The sequence below is a fragment of the Mytilus galloprovincialis genome, chromosome 3 (genome assembly GCF_965363235.1).
Source record: "Mytilus galloprovincialis chromosome 3, xbMytGall1.hap1.1, whole genome shotgun sequence".
In the NCBI taxonomy this organism is placed as follows: domain Eukaryota; kingdom Metazoa; phylum Mollusca; class Bivalvia; order Mytilida; family Mytilidae; genus Mytilus; species Mytilus galloprovincialis.
Window position 1 is genome coordinate 12,901,840 of NC_134840.1, and position 27,251 is coordinate 12,929,090.

General features: G+C 33.1%; 1 protein-coding gene across 1 annotated transcript; it reads left to right on the forward strand.

Annotated features, from left to right (window-relative positions):
• The first annotated feature begins 1,688 nt into the window (after positions 1-1,688).
• On the forward strand, positions 1,689-26,651 carry LOC143067215 (filamin-B-like). The gene is made up of 21 exons (XM_076240316.1): positions 1,689-2,073; positions 8,459-8,654; positions 9,081-9,146; positions 9,964-10,177; positions 11,108-11,219; positions 12,645-12,832; positions 13,196-13,354; positions 14,070-14,204; positions 16,300-16,429; positions 17,437-17,574; positions 17,703-17,882; positions 19,346-19,489; positions 19,868-19,993; positions 20,753-20,899; positions 21,617-21,721; positions 22,169-22,354; positions 22,739-22,843; positions 23,727-23,903; positions 24,966-25,115; positions 25,654-25,821; positions 26,225-26,651. The coding sequence occupies exons 1-21, from the start codon at positions 1,791-1,793 to the stop codon at positions 26,467-26,469; spliced, it is 3,354 nt and encodes a 1,117-aa protein (XP_076096431.1). The 5' UTR covers positions 1,689-1,790; the 3' UTR covers positions 26,470-26,651.
• Positions 26,652-27,251: the final 600 nt, after the last annotated feature.

Genomic DNA, 27,251 nt, shown 5'->3' on the forward strand with positions numbered 1-27,251 from the left:
GGCGATACTTATTTAATCGTAGTCCTAGAGGAACAACATTTTAAATGATGTTTGTGTAATCTCGTAGACTAAGATTTGTTGTGTATATACAGAAATATTCGGACAAAGAGAAATAAAGCACCATTCCTCTCATCTTTTCTTAACGTCAGTCGTTGCCTTTTTGAACGAATGAAGATTTATCTTTTTTGGTAACTTAATGCTCATTCTCTAACTCATAAACTTTTAGTTTATCCTTGCCAAGTTAAACATTTTTTTTTTCTACAGTTAAAGCAAAGTAGGATTTAACATTATACACGTAACTCGAAAAAAAAGGTAAGAGGTTGCACAAGTGGAGGAGGAATTATGCCAAACCTTCTGGAGCACCTAATCTGATCCTGGCATTTGGTAACGTTCGTATTGCCTAGCCTCAAGTTTTCAGTGTAATGTTTTTTTTTAAGTTATCTTTTCTGTCAACGTCGAATTAGATTAGATATTATCGCTTTGATATCTGTTCCCTCTTTTTCATTGGTTTTAACCAATCAGTCAATTTATTACATTTTCCCGCAAATTTTTAGAATACCTCTCTGATAATTACTAAAATGTTTTACAACATTGTTAGATTTCTTTGTCATCTATTTCATAATTTGTCGAAATTACCCCGAATATGTGTTCTTTATTCCTCAGATATGCAACTTAATCAACATCTAATAGCAAATAACTCCATTCTTATCGACACTAGGGCGAATCTTTGACGTCCAAAGGGGTTCCAGTTTGTTGAAGGACACGAATCTGAAATACAGCGCCTTTTCTTTTCTTTGTTATCTGCATGTTGTGATTTTGTGTTATGAATTGATATATATTTTTTTATTTTTTGTCATGTACATGAAGTTATCTTGTGCGACGAATGGATGAAACTATATTTTTGAATTATTTATGTGCAAATAGTGATTCTATGTTCATTCGTATAGTTACAATATGGACATGAACAGATTTTCCTTGTGAAGTATAATAGAAAAACTGAATAGCAACCTTCATTAACACTGTCACGGTATTGAATAATATTAATTTACTTCACCTGTAAAATATAGGAATGCTAAACAGCAATCTTCATCGGTATCGTCACTATATCGACATGACCAGACTCCAAATGTGAGTATGGAAATGCTAAATTGAAATCTTCATCAATATCGTACGCAAAAACTTGAGCAAATAAGTATTTGCCGCATTTTATTTTACCTTATAAGGACCGAGCGCAGGTACACGTGAGGTGAGGCGTTAAAAGTTTATGTGTTTATGTGATATAGCGTCATTACAATTGGTAAAAACCAAAATAGTTTCATGCGTCTGGAAATAATACGAAAAGCAAATCTTTAAAGCACACTCTGGACACCTGAGTTTTCACAAAGGTCATATCTAAAATTCTTCAAAGTATATTATAAATGTACTTTTTACAATCAATGTTTTTATTCTGCAATTTGACAATATCAGAGCATATATTTACAGTTTATTTGTAAAAAAAAAAAGAATAAATATTCGACGTCCTTGTACACAAACGAAGCTGTTTACGTGTTTTTTTTTGTTTGCAAAAAACCCAACCCAAAGCATTTAAATTTTTAATTCTAATAAAAAACTTTATAGTGTATTATAATATTTTCTGTCCAAATACTCACGTTATCGCTTTTCGATCAACCTAGAGTTCATTCCCCTTTTTATAAATATTAAAAACCTAAGGCAGATAAAATGAAACTAGACATGTGACAAGACTTCTTCTGTTGATCAATAACTGATAATTAAAACATCGGTGTAAAATTATGAGTAGCAACACTAATGACAGGGAAACAAAATGGATAGAAATTCAGAAAAATACTTTTACAAACTGGGTAAACGAAGAACTAAGAGTTAGTAACCGTTCTGTTAGTGATCTTGGAACAGACTTTTGTGATGGAGTTAACTTAGTGGCATTAGTAGAATCCCTACAATTAAAGAAAATTGGAAAGGTTTATGCAAAGCCGACGACACGGATTCAAATGATACAAAATGTAGCACTAGCATGTAAAGCTATTACTGAGGACAATATTAAACTAGTCAATATAGGTAGGGATTCAATTTTAATTATAAGTAAAACGTTTCTACTTTTTTCTTTATTGTTTGGTGTATTTAAAAATTTTATTGATTAAAATAGTTTTACATTTTCAGCGTTCTATATGTAATTTAGAAGTAAAATAACCAAAAAAGTTCTCTAAAAACCTAAATTTAACAAGCATATCAGCCCTAAGTAAATGTTGACAACCTACATTTACATTTAAGTACTAATAAAAGTATATTCGGCAGTTTGTAAAACAAGTCAAGTGATCAATAAATGTTACGATTATTTGATTTTCACACTTTCTACTACACAGAAAATACTTAAATAATTTATGGTTAAAATTTAATGCACACCTGAAATACAGGTAAAATGTCTCTATCAAAATACCTCAGTATTGAACAACTGGTCGGAATGTTTACTTACTATCACAAGCGATAAGATAAGGGTAAATAATCTACATGTAGAGTCATTTAAAAACATGTCTTAACCCTCAGGAAAAACCAGTATCTGATAAAATTTAATGACCACAAAAACGACAAGTACCCGTTTAAAATCTGTATCAATCCATGTGTCATAATAATGTCATCATTGATAAACTATTTTATTGTCCAGGCAAGGGTGGTACTTTTTTTTTCAAGGTACGAAAATATCAATAAAAGAAGTATTTCCATGTAGGAGGCGAGTGACATTCAGACCTTAAAATTTTTTTAATGCACCTATCTGACACACAGCTATATTAGTCACTAACTAAGCGTCTTTTCTGAAAATGTCACTCGCCTATATGGAAGACAGACTATAAAAATATAGCGGAATAAAATTGAGAATGGAAATGGGGAATGTGTCAAAGAGACAACAACCCGACCAAATAAAAAACAACAGCAAAGGGTCACCAACAGGTCTCCAATGTAGCGAGAAATTCCCGCACCCGGAGGCGTCCTTCAGCTGGCCCCTAAACAAATATATACTAGTCCAGTGATAATGAACGCCATACTAATTTCCAAATTGTACACAAGAAACTAAAATTAAAATAATACAAGACTAACAAAGGCCAGAGGCTCCTGACTTGGGACAGGCGCAAAAATGCGGCGGGGTGAAACATGTTTGTGAGATCTCAACCCTCCCCCTATACCTCCAACCAATGTAGTAAAGTAAACGCATAACAATACGCACATTAAAATTCAGTTCAAGAGAAATCCGAGTCTGATGTCAGAAGATGTAACCAAAGAAAATAAACAAAATGACAATAATACATAAATAACAACAGACTACTAGCAGTTAACTGACATGCCAGCTCCAGACTTCAATTAAACTGACTGAAAGATTATGATTTCATCATATGAACATCAGGCACAATCCTTCCCGTTAGGGGTTTAGTATCATACCATCATAACATATATGAGAAGAACATAACCCGTGTCATGCCAACAACTGTTTTTAAAAAATAATGTGTTTAGTTCCGATGCAAAGACCTTATCAGTGACTCAATATTAACGCCAAAATATGCAATCTTTAATGACTTGACAACAGTATCGTAATTATATCCCTTCTTAAGAAGAACTCAACAGTTAAGGCAAAGTAATATGACATAATATTTTCAGGTCTTCAGAGCATATTAAGTCTACTGCTTTTTTTGTGTGTTGTTTTTGCGTTTTTTAATTATTAAAAATACATTTAAAGTTGCTAATAAAACAAAAAAAGTCAAACTGTCCCCGCCACCTTAAATGATTAAAGATAAATCATGACTGAAATTATAAAAAAGAAGATGTGGTATGATTGCCAATGAGACAACTATCAACAAAAGACCAAAATGACACAGACATAAACAACTATAGGTCACCGTACGGCCTTCAACAATGAGCAAAGCCCATAACGTATAGTCAGCTATTAAAGGTTCCGATAAGACAATGTAAAACAATTCAAACGAGAAAACTAACGGCCTTATTTATGTAAAAAAAATGAACGAAAATCAAATATGTAACACATAAATAAACGACAACCACTGAATTACAGGCTCCTGACTTGGGACAGGCACATTCATAAATAATGTGGCGGGGTTAAACATGTTAGCGGGATCCCAACCCTCCCCTAACCTGGGACAGTGGTAAAACAGTACAACATAAGAACGAACTATAAAAATCAGTTGAAAAAGGCTTAACTCATCAGATGGACAAACATACAAGTGAAATAAAATTGAGAATGGAAATGGGGAATGTGTCAAAGAGACAACAACCCGACCAAATAAAAAACAACAGCAGAGGGTCACCAACAGGTCTTCAATGTAGCGAGAAATTCCCGCACCCGGAGGCGTCCCTCAGCTGGCCCCTAAACAAATATATACTAGTTCAGTGATAATGAACGCCATACTAATTTCCAAATTGTACACAAGAAACTAAAATTAAAATAATACAAGACTAACAAAGGCCAGAGGCTCCTGACTTGGGACAGGCGCAAAAATGCGGCGGGGTTAAACATGTTTGTGAGATCTCAACCCTCCCCCTATACCTCTAACCAATGTAGTAAAGTAAATGCATAACAATACGCACATTAAAATTCAGTTCAAGAGAAATCCGAGTCTGATGTCAGAAGGTGTAACCAAAGAAAATAAACAAAATGACAATAATACATAAATAACAACAGACTACTAGCAGTTAACTGACATGCCAGCTCCAGACTTCAATTAAACTGACTGAAAGATTATGATTTCATCATATGAACATCAGGCACAATCCTTCCCGTTAGGGGTTTAGTATCATACCATCATAACATATATGAGAAGAACATAACCCGTGTCATGCCAACAACTGTTTTTAGAATAAATGTGTTTAGTTCCGATGCAAAGACCTTATCAGTGACTCAATATTAACGCCAAAATATGCAATCTTTAATGACTTGACAACAGTATCGTAATTATATCCCTTCTTAATAAGTCTATTCAAAGGTTTTGTAAGTTTCTGAGGTGAATACTGACACCTTTGTGCTTTATAAAGAATATTACCATAAAAAATTGGATGTGAAATACCTGAACGTATTAGAAGTCTGCATGTTGAGCTATATTTACGAATGATGTCTTTATACCGATGATAAAATTTAGTAAATGTTTTGACTAGTTTGTGATATCGAAAACCCTGGTGTAATAATTTTTCAGTAATACATAAATTTCTCTCGTTAAAATCTAAAACATTGTTACATACACGAGCGAATCGTACAAGTTGAGATATATGAACACCGTAAGATGGTGACAAGGGAACGTCGCCATCTAAAAACGGATAATTAACGATAGGAAATGAAAAATCATCCCTTTTATCATAAATTTTAGTATTCAGCTTTCCATTAGTGATATAGATATCAAGATCGAGAAAAGGGCAGTGGTCATTGTTAGTATTAGCTTTATTTAAAGTAAGTTCAACAGGATAAATTTCATTAATATACATACTGAAGTCGTCATTATTGAGAGCCAAAATATCATCCAAATATCTAAAAGTATGTTAAGACAGTTACAAAGAACACGGACCTCAAAGAAACTTGTTTGGTTTGAAATAAATCACAAGTTTTGAATAAATAAAAAAAATAAAGCCCACTAGAAGGCCAGGAAAACGAAAAAGAAAAGAGACATGGATAGATATAAGAGACTCAAACAGGAAACGCAATGGGAAGTCAGGCAAGCCAACAAAAAATATATAGAAGAAGTAAGCACCAATTACTAAGACAACTCGAAGAAATTCTGGTCATATATAAAGAGCAAAGGTCAAGAATGGACAGGTGTAGCACCATTAAAGAATAAATTGGGATTTCTGCAAAGCAACAATAAAAGCAAAAGCTGAGATACTCAATGATCAATTCCAGTCAGTATTCACAAAGGTAAATCTAAATAACTTTCCCAACAAAGGAAAGAGCCCATATTCCATGGATGACATCAAAATCAGCACTAAGGGAGTATAAAAACTACTCAAAAACATTAAACCACACAAAGCTACTCAATTGGTCCAGACTCAATTCCATCCTTCATCCTGAAAACATCGGCAGACCAACTCGCTCCTTTTCTAACAGATCTGTACCAAACATCCCTTAACACCGGAGAAGTCCCACAAGATTAGAGAGATGCTAACGTTGTACCTCTATTCAAGAAAGATGAAAGATATTTAACTTCCAACTAAAGACTAGTATCATTAACCTCCATCGCATGTAAGGTCTTGGAAAACAGCAGTATTAAGGACAATTTTGACAAATGCAACATACTTACCAACGCACAGCATGGATTTCGAAAAAAACGATCATGCGAATCGCAACTTATAATAACAATCAACGACAGCGCTAAAAAACTGGAAAAAGGATCCCAAGTCGACATCATACATCTTGAATTTGCAAAGGCATTCGACAAAGTACCGCACCACCGCCTTTTACATAAACTAAAAGTTTATGCAGTAAACCCTAAAACTACAAAATGGATTCAATCATTCCTGGAAAACAGAATGCGGAGCGTAATATTAGAAGGAGCTGTCTCTTCTCAAGTCCCGGTACTTTCAGGCGTCCCACAAGTTACAGTTCTTGGACCGCTATTGTTTCTGACCTACATAAATGACATGCCAGAAACATCAACATCATCTGAAACAAAATTATTTGCAGACAATAGCCTACTTTTTAGAACAGTAAACAGCCAGGCAGACAGCGACCTTTTGCAAAAAGACTTAAAATCATTGGAAGAATGGGAGAATAAATGGCAAATGAGTTTTAAAGCCAAAAAATGCATAGTTATAAGAATAACTCAGAAGAACAAGGAAGTGAGAGATACAAACTCCACGGACATACACTAGACAATGTTGATGCAAGCAAATACTTAGGCGTAACAATCAGCAACAACCTACCTTGGGATAGACACATTGACAATATTGTAGGCAAATGAAATAAAATATTAGGATTCATCCGAAGAAATATAAAAGCACAAAACCAGTAAAAGCAGCAGCATACAGCCATGGTAAGACCTTCAGTGGAATATGCCTGCACAGTTTGGGATCCATCGAGCCCAAAAAAAAGATTAAATCATTGGACTCATTCAAAAAAAGAGCAGCAAGATTTGTTCATAATAACTACTCAGATCGAACACCTGGCTGTGTAACACACATGGTGAAACAATTACAGTGGGAAAGCCTGGAAGAACGTAGAAAAACCAACATACTATGTATGCTATTTGAAATCCATCACGGGCTTATTGATATAGATAGACAACAATATCTAAGACCCAATGACAGCCGGACCAGAGGTATAGGCCGCTTTTACCAAGAAAGAACAAAAACTGAAACGTATGGACAGTCATTCTTTACAAAGACCATCAGGGATTGGAACCAACTTCCAGCTAAAACAACATCAGCTGACTCGATAAATTGGCGAATGTTTTAAATGAATATAACTTTGAGAGAACTTGCTGCCTTGCCCGGCAATGCGCTAAGTTTTCGCGGGACCATACACATTCATTATGAATTCGGTTCCTTACTTGGAAGAAGAAGAAATGCATTGGCTTATCAATCATGCTTATATTCACGAACAACTAAATATTTTTAAAAGTTATAATAAACACTCAGTCTGATAGAGTTTTATCAGATTGAAAAACAAAAATAATAATTCATTTTGATTATTAAAAAAAAAACCCGAAACATCTGATTTTTCAAAATAAATGAAGTTCATAATAACATTCAATTAGACGCATTACCAATCAGCAAGTGAGTATAATTGAATAGTTATAGTATAATGTCATTTAATACATTACCGTAGTTGTTTTGGTACCCTTTGTTTTTTAAAACTGAGTGAACATGCATTTCAGACTTTTGATAACTGTGAGTACTTTTTGATCAGTATGTTATGTTGTTTTGTCTTTTTGTTAGCTTTGTTTGTGTTTTTTAAAGGCCGATCTTTTCCAACTGATTTATATAGTTTCGTCTTATGTTGTTCCGTTACACTACTAGCCCATGTTTGGGGAAGTTTGCTCATTCACAAAATAAAAAAAAAAGTTCTTTATATCATCGTCATGGGTGGTAAATACACCTTGCAACAATTCTTTTAGGGATACACATGTAGCATGTAGCAAGACAATATTTCTTTGCGTTCCGAACACTCCGTAATTTCCAATGGCTGTCCATATTTTCAAGTCTTTAATCTGGTCGATCTACTTATTGTTGTAATTGTTAAATTTTCCTCTTTCTGAATTTGCATGACATATTTGCCACTGGACGTTAAGCAAGCAAAACTATCAATAATTGAATTATATGGTTCTATGATTAAAGTCTGCCTAACAAAAAGATACAAATATCACATGCATATTCTGGAGAATGGACTAATTTGTGGCTGCAAAAAATGTCCTTATGATTATTCGATATGAAAGACTGTTGATGTATCTTTCAGGAAATGAAGATATAGTTAACGGTAACTTAAAATTAATTTTGGGATTAACATGGCACCTTGTTATGCGATATCAGATTTCTACTCGGAAGACAAAGTCTCCTCCGAAACAGCTGATGATGAACTGGTTTCGAGTGTCAATACCTGGCGTCCGTGTCAACAACTTCACAACGGATTGGAACGATGGAATAGCTTTACAGTAAGTTGTTTATCCTTCTTACACGTACACTACAATTTAAGAAATTTATAGGAAGTCTAAAATATAGCTCATGTTATTGTTATAGGTTGTACCACCACTTTTTTTTAATCAAATTCAGTATTAAATGTTTCGATCTTCTATTTTATGGTGTTTTATCTTCATATATGTGACCCAACACCGGATTTTAAAACCGTCGAAGTTAAAGAAGAACCTTTTTCACTAATATCTTCCAACCATTGTTTTATATGTCTTATGATGTTGATTATGTTGATTGCACTCTTGGTACGATCTTTCCGATATTTTATGCGATGGTACACTCAATTAAATGCCTTTTTTTTACCAAGCTTAATAGTATAAATCAATGTTCTTTCTAATGATAATGAGAAATATGATAATAAGAAAGAAATGTATTGTACTATATTTTAGTGCTTTAATTGATAACTTAAAACCAGGAATATCACCGCAGTGGCGTCAGTTGAACAAACAAAATAAGTAAGTACCTAGCTGTATCATCAAATCCGGCGTCTTGCATTTGCACTGATTTTTTTTACAGATAAATTACAGGTAAATTACAGGTGAATAGATATAAGACGATATGGTATGAGTGTCAATGAGACAACTCTCCATCCAAGTTATGTTATTTTTCATTTATCATTATAGACCTCTTCCGTTAGCCACTTGTACAAATGTAATGAACTGTCAATCATAACATGTATATACTGTTGTCCCCCGCTCACAACAGGGAGGTGGAAAAAGGCCTATAAATCTAATTAGTAGCAAATATAAAATCGGCGCAATTGAAAAAATGAAATCGGCGCAAACGAAAGAATGAAATTTTTTTAAAATCGGCGCTATATCATATCAAATCAGATGATCTCCAATTACCTTTTTTTGATTTTTTTTTCCATCTGAGCTAATACTAAGACGGAGATTGAGGAGCAAAATTATTTACACATATATGTATTACTGTATTCACAAGGAAAACATATCCAATAACACAACACACAAAACGGGTACAAAAACTAGACATGCAGTTTTAATAACCGTATACAAATGAAACTGAGCCTTTAATATATTACTATATTTATGAAATAAGAATATAAAAGTACTCATGACAGTTTCTTAGAAAAATACATCAGAAAACAAAAACCCAATAAATAGAACAAAACAACTTAAAATACAACAAAAACACAAAACATATATATATACTTGAAGATTTTTAACACTGTATTTCTGAATCAGTTATCAAATTTTGTATGCACGTTTTCTGTAACAACTTTCTGATCGCTAATTATGATTTTATATTTAGAGTAGAGAACTGTCGAGATGCGATGGTATTAGCTAAAGATCATTTAAATATTCCACGAGTTATTTCCCCTGAAGATTTTGCCAATCCAGCTTTAGACGAGTTATCGGCCATGACTTACTTGTCGTATTTTGTCAAACCAAATTCACCAGGTTATTATGCTACATTAAACTGGGTTTGCAAGCAGTTGAAGACTACCACAATTTCCAACCTGACGGTAAATTCAATAATTCTTAGACGTAACATGAAAATGGTCAAAATCAGGTTTACCCGGTTTATGATTGCCCGTGACATTTACACCTCTTTTAAATAAGGTTGTAATGTTAGAGGTACGTTGAAATTTTATTTGCTGAAAATGTGCAAGCAGTTTTGCATAATTTATTTGAAAGTGTTTCTCTCACGTTTATCCAGACTCTAGATATGGAAAGTCAAACGCATTTTTTTAAGTTCCAAGTTCCTGCTCGATCTTTAAGTTTTGTATATATATTTAGAATCTTAACGTTTCCATCATATTTTTAAGATTCAGATATTCTACATTAATCCATGTTTTGGCGTTTGCGTAGTAGCAATAAACATTTAGTTGGCTTACGATGCAAATCCTTAGACTTCATATATACCCTTTGCCTGTACACGAAGTTTGCTCGATAAACGTATTCGGATATTCGTTATTCTTCCAAACAAAATAATCTCCAACCTACAACAAGCGCATCCCGTTAAATCTCTTTTAGCAGACACCTTCAGCTTACAACAAATGCACAATATATATTTATAGACACTTTTAGCCCAAACCAAGTACACCAAGATTACGAGTATCCCTTTTAACAGACTTGCTGGTCTTCACCCAATGCGCCTTGAAATATCAAATGTACAACGACGAAGTACATACGAATACACAACTACAAAGTAGACACGAATGTACACCTATACATACTCTTGACACAAATGCATCAAATGCCTGCATTCTAGAAACATCGCTATAATCCTAACACAATGTGCAATCCTTTAATCTTTACACCAAGTACAATCAATAAAAGCGACACAAAGGGCACCCCTGTAATCTCTATATCAAGTACATCCCACAAACGTTACTCCAGGTACAACCTAATAAATTCTACACTAGGTGCATCCCTATAATATCTGTTTACAGACTGACTGGAATGATGGTTATAATTTGTGTGCAATCGTAGCATCGCAGGGTGGGCATATTGAAGGATGGCCGAATATGGACAGGAAGGATCATGTCAGCAATTGTCAGAAAGGTATGCAAATCAAGGTAGACATACATAAACTGTTCGTTACCATTCACAGTTGTGATATCTTTCACTTTGCATTCTTCCCTCTCATATACTCTTAACAGATAAAACATTTCCTATTTAATCAATTTTTTTTAGATAACTGAACAGGTAAAAGAACTCATCAAAAGTGCCAAGGTAACCGTTATAAGTGTAACTATGTGTTATGTTGCAGTTGTTCAAATCCAAAATACTCCTATTAAACATGCAAACAAAGATTTCCAGAATTTTTCAAATGGAATTGTATAGGTCTGATTCACTGTCCAGGTTTCGTTTTCTATTTTCCTCTTTGTTGTTTTTTCCATCTCTTTAACGATTGTATCAGAGTTGGACTTTAAATTTGATTAGTTTTCAGTAACACTGAAAATGTATTAATTGTCGATATGCACATCTAGTGCATTAACATTGATACCGTTTATGTTCTTTTAATAAAATATCATGTACAATGTATAACTTTGCTGATGAAGACTCAATCTTCATCAGCTTGGTGATTCGTGTATTTATTCAATTTCTAATGCACTGTTATTGGCTAATACAGGAAGAAGCCGTTTTGTTAAACATTTTCCCTAAAAGAAAATATAGATTCGGTTAGATACGGCTGCAATATTAAAATTTGCCACACCATCAAAAGAACGAATCCTATAAAACTGAAATAGTTTGTTTATTACGTCTGTCGCCCTTGTTGTTGAATGATGTAATATCTTATCCGAGTCTTAAATATATACATTTTCAATGAGTTTTATCTATTACCAACATTACAATATATGAAAGGGTGGTATTGATGTTGATAATTGCATAAACGTATATCTTTTAAATGTCAACGAATCTTAACAAGCAATTGTTAAAAAAACCAAACGAGGATAGGCCAGCATTTAAGTTGCATAAATTAAACAGGTGTGTCTGTAAAAACTCAAATCACAAAAATACTGAACTCCCAGAAAAATTTAAAACGGAAATCCCTAATCATATGGTTAACGCAGAAGCTCAAACTTATCAAACGAAAGTACAACAGCGAATGTTAGCAATTGGTTATTTTTTCAGTTCTTGTTTACTGTAGTGTAGTGTATTTGCATTTGTTTTCACTATTGCATAAATAAAGATATATTTGTATATATATATACAAATGAACTTCATGTTCGATACTTAGTATATATGTTTTATTTATTTCTTAGACCAAATAATATAAAATAGGAAAAACGTTTGTTGAATTGTATGCATCAGCTTAGACTAAATATATATATTTAGTCTAAGCTGATGCATACAATTCAACAAACGTTTTTCCTATTTTATATTATTTGGTCTAAGAAATAAATAAAACATATATACTAAGTATCGAACATGAAGTTCATTTGTTTATAGCCTCAATGGACTGTTGTCATTATTTCTCAACAGCAATCGACGGTGGAAAAGACTTAGGTGTAGAGCCACTATTGACAGCAGAAGAAATAGCAGACCCTAAAGTTGACCATCTTAGTTTGATGACGTACATATCACGATTTCAACATCTTGTCCCGAAAAAGAAGGACGAAGAGAAGATCGGAATCAAGGCAGATTTAAATAACATAAGAACTGGAGTACAGGTTTGTCCTTTGTTTACAATTTTGATCCAAAGATTAACCTAGTACTTCCTTTTCCTCAACTTGTCAAATGACACCTTATAGGAATAAAGACCATTACATTACAAATTTCTACCCAATGTTTTCATGTTTCCTGACTGTTAGCTTATAAACTATTTATAGAGCATATCTCTACACAGTCAAAATAATCAATACATAGAGAACTACAATCAACTTTGCTAAAATGTCATACGGCTACAAAAGTTAATTCCCTAACATGATGCTTTATATTGAAGACTTTCAATACAGATACTAAATCTTTCCAACTACCTGTCAACTACTATGTTTGTCGAAAATGACGACAACATTTATCATTTTTGTTTGTAGGCTTTAATTACTCTACTCTACCATGAAAAGGATTTAAAAAAGGACTTTCTACAAGTTGATATTGCTGGACCATCATCCGAACAAATCAATTGTGATACAGCATGGAAAGAGAAATATGCAGAGTGTAAATTTGTACCCAAGGAAGCTGGAGAATACAATGTAAGTTTTATCAAACCTTTATGTTTTCTATCTATGTTAGTACTAGTGCAAATGATAGCTTGGTGGGTAAAGCTATTATAGGGACATACCGGTAGTTTCATACAAAGTTATGTTATATGCTAGGTCCGTACACTTCTAATAGTGACATCTTTCTACAATGCACTCGACATATTAATTAATTGTTTATGCATCATATATAATTCAAGGATACATTTAATATTTTGTAAGATCATTACACTATACAAAGAAACATACTGCCAAAAACACTATCAGATTGAATAAAACATGTCTATTATTGCAAGACCAATAAACCTCGTTGACGATTCGTTCGTTGAAACAACAACATTTGTACTTACCTTATCGAACATATAATTCAATGTTATGAGCAAAGGATATGCTTGACATGGGGTTATCTCCTGTAAAATATTAATTTGTGCCATTGCTCTTTACACAATAACTCTACGTTGTTTCTAGTGCTTAATTTTCCTAACATAGACTTATTTATATTATTCTGTTTTCACAAGGTGGCGGTTTTTTTCGAAGAAGACTGCCTATAATTTCTTTACCTTAACTGTTCTGATTGAAATTTATATTAAATATATATTGAGTTTTTGAACATTGTAATGGCATATCTATGTATAAATGCTCATCCGTTTTGCAATTTGTTGTTGAGATTCTTTCTACAACAGGTTAAACAATTCACATTTTATTTTAGGTGAATATCACATACAACAACAAAAAGTTGGTAGGATGTCCGTTAGTGTTTACTGTAAAACAAGACTTATCTACAGTACGATTTATTACTCCTACAGAAAGTAGATGTCGTGTAGGATCACAAAATAGCTTACAGGTAAGCTAAGTTGTTAGACTTACCACTTGTATGGTACAGGTTCGTATACTATCATTTTGATAAGTAAGCTGCTTTGTAACTTTCATTAATAGATGATGTCGTTTAGATCATTTGATACTATCGGTACTTCTACAACCGGCATATGCTTGGGTTTCTTATTGACAAACTATTTGTTGCATTTGGAGCTAGACGGTTTTCTTATGGGAATGACATGTGCGTCACTCTTTGCCGACCTCTTCTTTTTATGCCCCACCTACGGTAGTAGAGGGGCATTATGTTTTCTGGTCTGTGCCTCCATTCGTTCGTTCGTTCGTCCGTTCGTCCGTTCGTTCGTCCCGCTTCAGGTTAAAGTTTTTGGTCGAGGTAGTTTTTGATGAAGTTGAAGTCCAATCAATTTGAAACTTTATACACATGTTCCCTATGATATGATCTTTCTAATTGTAATGTCAAATTAAAGTATTGACCCCAATTTCATGGTCCACTGAACAAAGAAGATAGTGTGAAGCTCAGGTTAAAGTTTTTGGTTAAGGTAGTTTTTGATGAAGTTGAAGTCCAATCAACTTGAAACTTAGTACACATGTTCCCTATGATATGATCTTTCTAATTGTAATGTCAAATTAAAGTATTGACCCCAATTTCATGGTCCACTGAACAAAGAAGATAGTGTGAAGCTCAGGTTAAAGTTTTTGGTCAAGGTAGTTTTTGAGGAAGTTGAAGTCCAATCAACTTGAAACTTAGTACACATGTTAACTATGATATGATCTTTCTAATTTTAATGCCAAATTAAAGTATTGACCCCAATTTCACGGTCCAGTGAATATGTAAAATGATAGTGCGAGTTGGGCATCCGTGTACTATGGACACTTTCTTGTTTTCATACGAGTCAGATTTCCATCGAACTCTTTTCACAACCAAAGAAACAAGATCATTTAATTTCAGATTCAGATGTATTAATAATGTTCTTTCAATTAACAATACAAGCTTTTCTGATTTGAAAAAAAAACACAGACACGTCTTCCTCTGCCCTATTGTTTTACTTATAACTCAAATTTGACATAAGCGGTCATCTCAGTACCAGAATCTATAAAGAACGTGACGATTTTAATTTGATTACCCACCTCAGTAGCAATATACCAAACTTCACCTTCAGCTGCCATTCAGAATGTATAAAACGTTAACGGTGCCTAAGCGAAAATTCGACGAAACCATAGTTATGTCATGTAATGTTCCGTCCTTTTTCTAAAAAGGTTCATCGGAAGATACTTAGAATTTGTTGATAAACAATTCGTGTCAAAATCATAAATAATACATGATGGTCTTAAAGTATAGATTCTAGTTACTGACGTTGTTTATAGCTAGTCACCACTTAAGTTTAATCATGTATATCTATTAAATAGTCATTTTATGAAATTTACTGTTTGCAAAACTATGTATTATTCTTTATAATAATGATGTTTTTGTCCCAGGCGGATAACCCTGGCCTCACAACTTTTTGGAACATTTGGTCCTCGGCGATCTTCAACTTTGTAGTTGTTATGGCTTTCAAACTTTTTACATCTGAGCATAGTTTTGTATAGACGTACTGCGCGTCTAGCGCATACAAATATTTCGTAAACTGTTACCTTTTGATGGTTATTATTCGTTTGTTTCTCTGTCCTATATTTTCTCCCATTTATCTGTTTCATTATTGTAACCCTGTCGTGTAATGTTGTCATTTTAATGTTATAATTAACACTGCCATTAAAGCGGGAGGTTTGGCATGCCAAAAAACCAGGTTCAACCCACCATTTTTTCGTAAAATGCCCTGTACCAAGTCAGGAAAATGGTCATTGTTACGTTATAGTTCGTTTCTGTGTTATGTCTCTGTTGTTTCGTAGTTCTCTTATATTTGATACGTTTCCCTCAGTTTTAGTTTGTAACCCGGATTTGTTTTTTCTCTATCGATTTATGAATTTTAAACAGCAGTATACTAAATTATAATCCTGGCACCTTTGATAACTATTTGAGCTTTTGATTTTGTCATTTGATAATGGACTTTCGGTTTTGTATTGTCCTCGGACTTTGGTATTTTGGTTTGTTTGCTTTTTCTAATTAGGTTGATTCTGCAGACAAAATCGTAGGTGTATTGACAATAGAAATACACAATCCAAATGGTGATATGAAGACCATGGAATGCCAAGAGGAAGATGGGATATACCGAACTATATTTCAACCCAAAAATGTTGGTATGTTTCATCTAAGACCAAGTGTTAATTCGAGCCTTCACGTTTGTCGCGATATTTACATAACAACAAGTAGATTTGTACACATATATTACTTTAACATGTTTAGTAGTGGTTTATCTAAATGGAATTATCGTATGTCAAAATGTAAAATAGAGAAAGAAATAAGCAATTGGAAGAACACAACAAACAAAAGAACTCTAATTGGAGGAATTTCTGTTTATGGATGAGGCAGTTCATACTAACTTCTAACACTGTGAATACATCATACGTTATAATATGAATATTTGATTTGCTTACACACGTATAACACATGTATTCAATTCTCAAATACGATAAAATTGAGAATGGAAATGGGGAATGTGTCAAAGAGACAACAACCCGACCAAATAAAAAACAACAGCAGAAGGTCACCAACAGGTCTTCAATGTAGCGAGAAATTCCCGCAGCCGGAGGCGTCCTTCAGCTGGCCCCTAAACAAATATATACTAGTTCAGTGATAATGAACGCCATACTAATTTCCAAATTGTACACAAGAAACTAAAATTAAAATAATACAAGACTAACAAAGGCCAGAGGCTCCTGACTTGGGACAGGTGCAAAAATGCGGCGGGGTTAAACATGTTTGTGAGATCTCAACCCTCCCCCTATACCTCTAACCAATGTAGAAAAGTAAACGCATAACAATACGTACATTAAAATTCAGTTCAAGAGAAGTCCGAGTCTGATGTCAGAAGATGTAACCAAAGAAAATAAACAAAATGACAATAATACATAAATAACAACAGACTACTAGCAGTTAACTGACATGCCAGCTCCAGACTTCAATTAAACTGACTGAAAGATTATGATTTCATCATATGTACATCAGGCACAATCCTTCCCGTTAGGGGTTTAGTATCATACCATCATAACATATATGAGAAGAACATAAACCGTGTCAGATGAATGGCTTCCTTGCATGACCTTTCGTAAATCCTGATATTTTCTATTTCATTTGCACATCGCAGGTGAATGGAAGATCCATGGATACATTGACGGCGAAGAGATAAGCAACAGTCCAGTTGTGTTTGTTGCTCATGATCCACAAAAAGCATGGTTAACTGGACCAAGCAAAGGAGTAGCTGGGGAACATGCTAATTTTCTAGGTAATATGCATAGCTGTTTTAAAAGTAAATTATTAGAGAAACTGATTCATTTGTAGTTAATTGATTCTTTGGTTGATCAGAAACAGTCATTCGTAGTCTTCAAAATTAAATTATACATTAAATTTTAGTGAACTGCTCCGAAGCTGGTGAAGGAACTGTAACCGCAGATGTACGCCATGTTGGGAAAGAAGTGAAATGTGAAGTGAAGTCGGACGAAGAAGAAAATGATTCATATCAAATTATATTTAAGCCAAGCGACTCTGGTACTTATTTCGTTTACGTCAAATTCAACGGACAGGAAATTGCAGGTACATATTGATATCTGTGATGAAGAATTATAATTGACGCTTCTTATATTTAATTTTTCAACGTAATATTGATAATTTAGATATCTCACTTAGATATTAATAAATACATTTTATTTCTGAAATAAAAAAATGCAGTTCTTAGATGATTGTCAGTATCTAAATATGACCCTTTTCATGATAGAACGATTAGGTTTTGAGGAGGGATTAGTTTTTGAATTATTTATAAAAAAATAGTATGAAAATAATCTTCAAAGTTTCGGTTATGATTTACTTGTCTATGTTTATTTTGAATGAACCCATTTTGGTTTGTGTAAAATTCGTTATGGGTCTAAATGATTATAATATTTAGCGATACACCAAAAGGAACATGCAGGTTTGCCAAACCATCAACGATGATATGAGCTATTATAAGTTATATCCCAACCAATGAAACATTTCTTATACTTATCTTTCATTAATGGTTAGTGTATGATATAATTACGGCTTACAACAATAACATTAACGGTACCAATTTTTCTGCACCAGATGCGCATTTCGACAAATAATGTCTCTTTAGTGATGCTCGTGGCCAAAATATGTAAATTCCAAAGCTTATATAAAAGATGTAGAGCTATAATCCAAAAGTTCCAAAAAAGTATAGCCAAATCCGTGAAAGGAATCAGAGCTTTGCATGAGGGAGATACATTCCTTAATTTATAATATTTTTTAACATTTTGTAACAGCAAATTTAATAACACAAAAAACCCGTATTTTCATGCCAGTACCGGAGTACTGGCTACTGGGCTGGTGATAGCAAGATACCATGAGAGACATTTTCAAATCAAACCTACAGAACCATATTATATTCGTCAATGCATACACATTTTTGATTTTACAGTATCAATTATTTACTCCTTGGTTTTGATTGTTATTGTCTTAATGGTCAAATTTTGTCAGTGTTACACTTATTTCTAATGTAATGTATAAAATGGGGAAGATGTAGGACAATTATATTTTTTTTGAATTCCTTACTTCTCATATTTTCAGACTTTTAATGTTTTCTAAGCTTTAGTTGTTTAATAAGATATGAAGGGTTTATGTTGCGTCTTTTTCTGTTATCTTCAGATCCTATTTTACTCGATTTTATAGTTTTTGTTTTCTGTAGGGTAAAGAGGAAGAGTTTGAGTATATTGTTCTCGTAAGAAGTTGCACATGGTATTTTTGTTATTTTCTTCATTTTTTAAAACCATATATTTATTGCTTTTACATTATTTTATCATTTCATGCTTTTTCTAATAGATAGTATGAATCAATACACTTATATCGAATCCAGGGATAATTGTTGCTGTAGCTAAATAAAATAGTTAAATACATTGTGACTTGGATGGAGAGTTGTTTCATTGGCACTCATACCACACCTTCTGATATCTATATACTAGTATTGTGTTTAAAAAGCTTAATTATATCCAATATATCATCAATAGGATCACCAAAAAGTTTGGATGTAGTAGATCCGGGTCAGATAACAGTGCTAGGCGAGGGTATCGTCAGGGGATTAAAAGGAAAAGAATGCAAATTTCAGGTTAATTCCGGTGATATTGGAGGAAACATTTCTGTATTGGTTGAAAGTAAGTAAATAACATATGTATAATAGAATCTGTATGACCTGTTTAGGACTGTTTTTTCTAGAATCGTCTTGTAACGTTCTGAATTATATTTTGGTGTTGTTGTTTTTGATAAAATTAATAAGAGATAAAGATATAGATATGAACAACTATTTTTTCCCCCAAAGCACAAAATATTCTTCAATTAGAAATATGATTTACCCTCTCATGATAGTTGCTTCTAAGACAACTTTTAAGAACATATGTAGTTATAAGAATAAATACGAAATTATTAATTCAAACAAAACAGGTAAACATTGGAAACTACATCTAGGAAAAGAAGTTCACTCCACCAGATATCATTCATATAAATGAACACTTACGATATTTTTTCTTTTAAAGGGAATGGTAAGGAGATTGATACCAGATGGCGTGAAATAAGTTCTACAGCTTTAGAATTTTCTTACCTTCCAGAAAGAGCTGGTATTTACAAAATTAAAGTCATGTGGAACGAAAGAGAAATATTGGGTATGGATAATTTATTAAAAAATGCCCAATAAATGTCTTTGAGTCTACAGTATGTTTGATTATCTTTGACTGTGAGCTGCTTATTTGCGTACACCCTACCTTTCCTTACTTTACTTGCCAATCTATGTATAGCTTACATGCCCTCTTCCTCAAATTTTACATACTAATAGGTGATATGTCGTCTCCTTTAAATCTTGACATGTCCAAATCTTTCAATATTTTGATTACGATCTGACAATACCATGGCAATAAAAAAAAGGACGGAAGGACAAGCAACAGTACACAAAACACCCCACAGAAAAAACAAATGACTAAGCAACTCTACATTTTTTTCTTTTCACTTTAAACCTAAGGAAGATCATACTGTATATCTATAGTTTGTGACAGATTCAATGTATTGCTTTTTAGCTGTTTTATTATTTAGAACAAACACATATTATTGTAAAGTTTTTATGATTGACATGCCGTTCTTATTTAGAAATAAATACATATAAACAGAAATTCAAAGTGTGTAAGTAATAGTCAGAAGGAGCTATCTTTTTGTTAAAGAACATAGAAAACATACTATGCCATGAACTGTGACACATCAGATGAAGACAAAATATACAATGCCTGACATGATCAACACTATCTAGTGTTTGCATCTGAATTTATTCGAAATTGAATAAATTGTTCAAAAGCTTTGTTAAATTGCATATCAATTGTGGAGCATTCTATTCTCAGGAAATTCTCTAATGTTTGTTGTTTTATGGTTCATAGGGAGTCCATTTCATACAAAAATAACAGACCGCTCTCGAGTAAGCTTAATGGATGATTTAACAGAGTTAATGGATGAGAACGGACATTTGGCTTTAGTTTGTAATCAGGAAACACGATTACATTATGACATAACCGATGCAGGGCCAGGTATGTATGATCTCTTTAGTGAAGAAAAGAATGCCAGAATTTTACTTGTTTTGTTCCGGTTCTACGGTAATATAGGTATTTATTATATGTATAAACCGTAAACTCAGTTTGTTAATTATATATGAGTCAAACTGTCTTATTCTCTGTCTGTCCAGACCAACTTCATATCGCTTTGTTTTACCCACTTTAAACTTGTTGAATAATTGTTCATCATAATGATCTAAAAAGCATCATGTTGTGTGTGATTTTTATTCTGGTAAGTTTATCAAGTATTACGTCTATTTCACCTTAGAATGATTTATCATTATCAAAACCAACTTCGTAATCACAACGTCTCCTTTATTTGTTTATTGTGTCGACATGACAATTTGTTTACTCTTAGTGTCTAATATGCAGATGTGCATTGGTTGTTCTCAAGTGATCCAAAAGTATATGTAAACCTGTTTCACTAGTGTTGCCCGCCATGTTGCTCATGGTACAAACACATGCTCAATGTGTCATATTTGGTTATATCAAATCAAATAAAATGACAGGTAAAATAAATATTTTAGAACAAAAACTAAAAGTCCAAAAGAAATAAGACAAATAACAGCATTAAAAATGGACAACAGATACCACAAACTTAAAGAACAAAAGAAAAGGTAACAATGAATGATTTGATGAAGGTTTAAAAATTAATGTTTTGCTATCTTCATAATATATGAAATTGTTTTATAGGCTCATTTAATGCCGAAGTTTTATCGCCTAGTGGAAAATTGAAAGTTAATTTGAGAAAACCAGATACTGACCAGATAGAAGTTGCTTTTATAGCAAAAGAAGAAGGTATGCTTCAAATATGTTAATTATTGAAAAATCTACGGATTGTATGAGATTCACTTTTAATGCATGAAAAGAATTACTAGTATGTACCAACAATATACACACTCAGAAATCATTAAGTGTTACCAAATATACAAATATATTACATGAATATAGATATATTCAACTTATGACATGATACGGCATACCAGCAATCAAATATGCTGAATTCAAAGCAGTAGAAAATGTCTTCATATAAGGCGACAGCTATAAAACAGAGAAATACACAAGATTGTTTTATAACACAAAACTCTGGAATTATTAATATCGGTTAAAAAGAGAACAGTGAAGTTTGATCAAACATACTGTTTAAAAAATAACGTCTTATAAAGCTGCAAAAGTTGAAGTGTTCAATCTTAAATTTTGAGCACAATGATATGTAGTGAAACTTTAACTTATTTATATTTGAAGGTGACCACTACATACATTTATACTGGTCAGATATTCCACTGGATTCATCGCCAATTATTGCCTATTGTCCAGGACCAATATTATCTGTGGACCATTCCAAGGTTATATTAACAGGGAGCGGACTAAGGGAAGCCAGAGCAGCGGTTCCGGCCGAATTTCTAATTAACGGGAAAAAAGCTGGTCCTGGTAAGAAAACTTTTATATAAAAAAAGGCAATAGTAGTTTACCGCTGTTCAATAGTCATACATCTACTAATCGAAAATAAACCTGGGTTTGTTAAGTCTGTTTAGGTATAAACATAAGTAATTTGCTTGTTAGAACTCTTTAGGATGGATTTGTTATAAAGATAAAGAAACGATATTGGATGTAAGTTATATAGATGAATTGATCTATTAATAGATTATATAATTTAACTACCAGCATTTACTATTATGTGTACAAAATCATGTTTCATTATACTTTTTTTCTGTCAAATTTCTGAACCTATCATAATAGTTATATAAGGTTTTACATACACACCACACCTACAAGCACATACAGATATGATAAATCATGACTATTGTTTATCAGGTGTACCAAAAGTAATTGCTAAAGGTGTAAAAATGGATCCATCAGTATCAATCAAGCCACTTAAATATGATCGTTATCAGTGCTCTTATACAGCTCCTTTTCCAGGTAAGAACGAATGATTTACTGAATGATGCATTTTTGTGTCTTAAAAGTCGGTAATTATGGCTGTACTATTTATTTCTTCATGGTAAGATGTGTCATACCACTAAAATGAAGAAATAACAGTACTGCATTTGAAGAGTTGTCACCCTCAATAGGGGATTTGCCGGTCTCAAATGCAATTAAACGGATAATAGCATAAACATATGTTCAAAAGTCGTATCTCCTGTTTAAATGCACAAACATAGTTTAAAAAAAAGGAGATGCATCGTTTGAACACTAAACGAAGCTAGACTTGAGCACTTGGTCATAAAGCTTAACTCAATACCTGGAGAACAAAGATTGTGCGCAAAACATCAAATGCAGTATTTTGATTGGTTGATTTTGAATCCGAAAACAATTATCGTGCTCGAAATCTTGATGACCGCAAGGCCGGGTTCAGTGACGGTGCAAACGTTTACTGCTATCGCCTGTCAAACGAATCCAACATACCTAGCCTTAGTTTTAATTGTCTTACATTTTGTGGCAACGGAATGTTTTCTATTGTCTCATTTTTAACCATACCACTTCCCTAATTGCCAAAATCAGTCAAATATCACTTTAGGAGATAGGACAGAAACGTTTAATATACAGATCTGACGACTTTTCTGGTTTCTGAAGATGCACACTAAAGGCAACATTAGTATACCGCTGTTACATTGTACAAGTAGACACTGCTTTATAAATTAACATGTTGTACAAGTTTCGACTGTTTCATCAAATAATGCAGATTCATGAAGTTATCATTATGTAGCCTAACAACTGAAAACAATTAATATATTTATATATTCTCTTTTACTGTGAAAATGCAATTTAGAACTTGATTTCATTTTGACTGAACATTTGATAGGTGCATATTTGATATATGTTTATTGGTCTGAACACTTAATTGGCGGTACACCGTACAAAATATCAGCAACAATGAAGGGTGCTGGGAGTAAGGTGAAAGTTTCCGGTCAAGGTTTAAAGGGAGGTTATGTAGGCCAGGAGCTTAAAGTCACTGTAGATACAGAAGAAGCTGGTAACGGTAAGACATATCTAATTTATAGACAGACAGCTATATACCATAAACATGCTATTTATACACAGGCCAGAGTCTGAGCTAGATTTGCTATATGATAAAAAAACTAAACTGACGATAAAAGGTCATTTACTCAAAATCATTAAAATAAAACATTTGACATAAAAGTTCATATTTAATATGAAATAATAAAACATAATTAATACGAAATTACATCAACTAATATCATATCAATTGAATAAATGACAAAGAATAGCAAAGGTGGGGAGAAAAATCTGCCCCATAAATAAACATATTTACTTCAAAAGATAACATTAAGGGAGGTATGTGGAGGAATTTTTAACAAATTGTTTAATAAGAATCACAAGTTAACACATCAAATACTGATGATAAAAGGAAGTGGCCACAATGCACTTACACATGAACTCGTGCTGACCCGCAAGATCAGTGACCGAATTGATACCAACTATCACATTCCTGACTTAGTATTGGCATTTTCTTATGTAGACATTGGCGGATTAAACATGATTTTATAACTAGCTAAATCTCTCAATTGTATCACAATCGCCTAAAGTTCATTTTTATTGACAACAATGTTTGAAGAAAACAGACATAATAGGTAAACACGTCAAAGATAGGTGTACATCAGTCAAACTTTTCAATTAATTTTGATTATCCAAAAACTCTTTCAGATCATCACCACTATGTTTAGTATACTCATCGTGCTAGAGGCATAATGCTTATTAGTTTGAATTTTTATAGTAGTGGTATTCACAAATCAGACAGAAAAGACAAAATGACCGATTAATCGACGCGCCGTGTGAAGTACTTTTTTTTAAATTACTAATGCGTTAAAATTAACATATAAAAGACAAACCGACAAAATCATGGCCTAAAAGACAAATCGCGAGGAAAAAAACCCAACAGATTAAAAACACTACATTGAAAACGCTAGAATGATAAACACGAACCTTACCCAAACGAGGTGATCTCAGGTAAACTATTGTTTTTTTTTGTATATTCATGATTCATTTTAATACATAAATGTTAGCCTGCATTTGATTTCAGGTGAACTTACGGCATCGTGTCAGGGACAAGTTCATACAGCAAGATGTGACGTTATAGATCAACGAAATGGCCATTATTTGATTAGGTTTTTCCCTACAGAGGCGGCTTATCACACACTGGCAATCAAATATGACCATGAAAATGTGCCCGGTAAGAATAAAGCATCAGAAGCTTGAACAAATGTTAGGTTAATGTAAAAAGAGAAAAAAAGACATCAAGGGTGCGATCTAAAATCACAAGTCCTCTTTGAACATGCAACACCATCGGCATCAGAAGCTTGAACAAATGTTACGTTAATGTAAAAAGAGAAAAAAAGACATCAAGGGTGCGATCTAAAATCACAAGTCCTCTTTGAACATGCAACACCATCGGTCTAAACATAAATAACAATATAACACAGACATTTAGAGTTTTGTCAGCACGAACTCCACCTAATTCTGGTGTAAGCAAAACAAGGCACCTCTGGAAGGTAGTGACTAATGCAGGTAGACTAATGGTTATAAATCGCATTCAGTATTACACATTTGATAATGTCTGTACTTTTGGGTTGTTTTTCATTAAACTTTGCCAACACATTTGTCATACTTCGAATGTATTCGCTAATAAAATGGTTACACATTGTTCAATGAATTTTGCATGAAATTTTACTACAAATCAAACTCTATGTTGAAGTTGAATTTTATTTTAGGAAGTCCGTTCAAAATACCGATTGGGGAACCTCCTGATCCCCGGAAAGTTCATGTCTACGGTCCCGGTATTGAAGATGGAATACTTCATTCATACCAAAGTAGATTTCTTGTGGAAACGTCTGGTGCTGGAGCAGGACAATTAGCGGTTAGAATCAAAGGACCGAGAGGTTAGTTATCTATTTGAATAAACCTTTCATAGAGCAAAGCCAACAAGCATAATCTGAGTGTCTAAAATTAAGTGTTCAGAACGCAACGGCTTAAAATTAGAAATGATGTGATATTATGAGCTCCAAGAAGAAAGCAAATAGCAATCAATCAAAATGTTTTGACCTAGATGTAAGTTCTTCAAAATATTTTGAATTAGTATATAGAATATAAAGGCTATAAACACCCGTGGTCCTACTACAAAATACGTTGATACATTATAATAAGGCATCACAAAATAGCGGATTAGTATTCGATGTTTTGTAAATCTGAAACACCAACAATTACTCAAACCATGTGTTATTTAAATGTAAAACCTAAAACATGATCGAATATAAGGTTTTAAATTGAATATGTGTCTTTCAGGTGCATTTAAAGTGGATATGGAAAGAGAGGAACATAATGATAGAACAATTCTGTGTCAGTATGATCCACAAGAACCGGGAGCATACGTCATTACTGTTAAATGGTCGGGCCATAATGTCCGTGGAAGTCCGTTTAGTGTTCACATATTTGAGAGCAAAGAAGAACTAATCAGTTTTATCAAAAAGGAGAAAGGACTAAACATAAATCCAAGAGCAATGGAAACTCCATGGCGTGAGGAGATATAACAAAAATAACAAGCTATTATAATGGATAATATACTTTCTGTCAGGTTCATACTGACTGTTCCATTTGTGTGTTTGTCAAACTATTTAATGTTCTATGCCAATTTTGTCTCTATTCGTATGAAACTATATTATAGTCCGTTTGGTTTCCATCAATATTTAGTAATAAATGACCAAATACCAGATTGATTAACCTTTTTTATTATGCAATATGTAATATAAAACATTAAATAATTCTAAGGCTTCAACGCGGTAAGCATTTTTGTTTCAATTTTTTTTACCATGTACGTCACACGATCGGTTTTCTGATGCATATGTATAATATAGTTCTGATTAACTTAGTGTATCGATTTGTAACACAATGTTTATTTGGGTCATAAGATTGTGTAAGGTTTCACATTTAATTCACAATAAAAATAACCATACCATGAGTATCCTTAAAACTGAGTTTTCTTTGTTTTCCGAATGACAATCAAAGCATACCAATACCAAATCGTCTGAAAGAACACATTGCCACTGATAGTATAATTCGGTGAAGTTTTATTTCGATGGTTGTGAGATTTACAATTTAAGAGTTTTGTCTTCTTTATATTTTTTGGGATTGATCTTATTAATAAGTTAATTTGATTTAGAACAGTTGTGAGATTTTAAATCAATGTCAAAATTCCTAGTTAAATTTTTGTGATTTACCATTTTTAAAAGGTAAGTCCCTTAACAATATTAACACTTAAGATTCACTTAGAACCAGTGTGTTCGATTGCGACGTTTATGAATGAGTGTGGCTT

Excerpts from the sequence above, each read along its gene's own strand:
- LOC143067215 (XM_076240316.1), top strand. The coding sequence starts at position 1,791 with ATGAGTAGCAACACTAATGACAGGGAAACAAAATGGATAGAAATTCAG. Across the intron at positions 9,147-9,963 it reads CAGTTGAACAAACAAAATAA|AGTAGAGAACTGTCGAGATG; the intron begins GTAAGTACCTAG and ends TTTTATATTTAG. Across the intron at positions 17,575-17,702 it reads GGAACATGCTAATTTTCTAG|TGAACTGCTCCGAAGCTGGT; the intron begins GTAATATGCATA and ends ATTAAATTTTAG.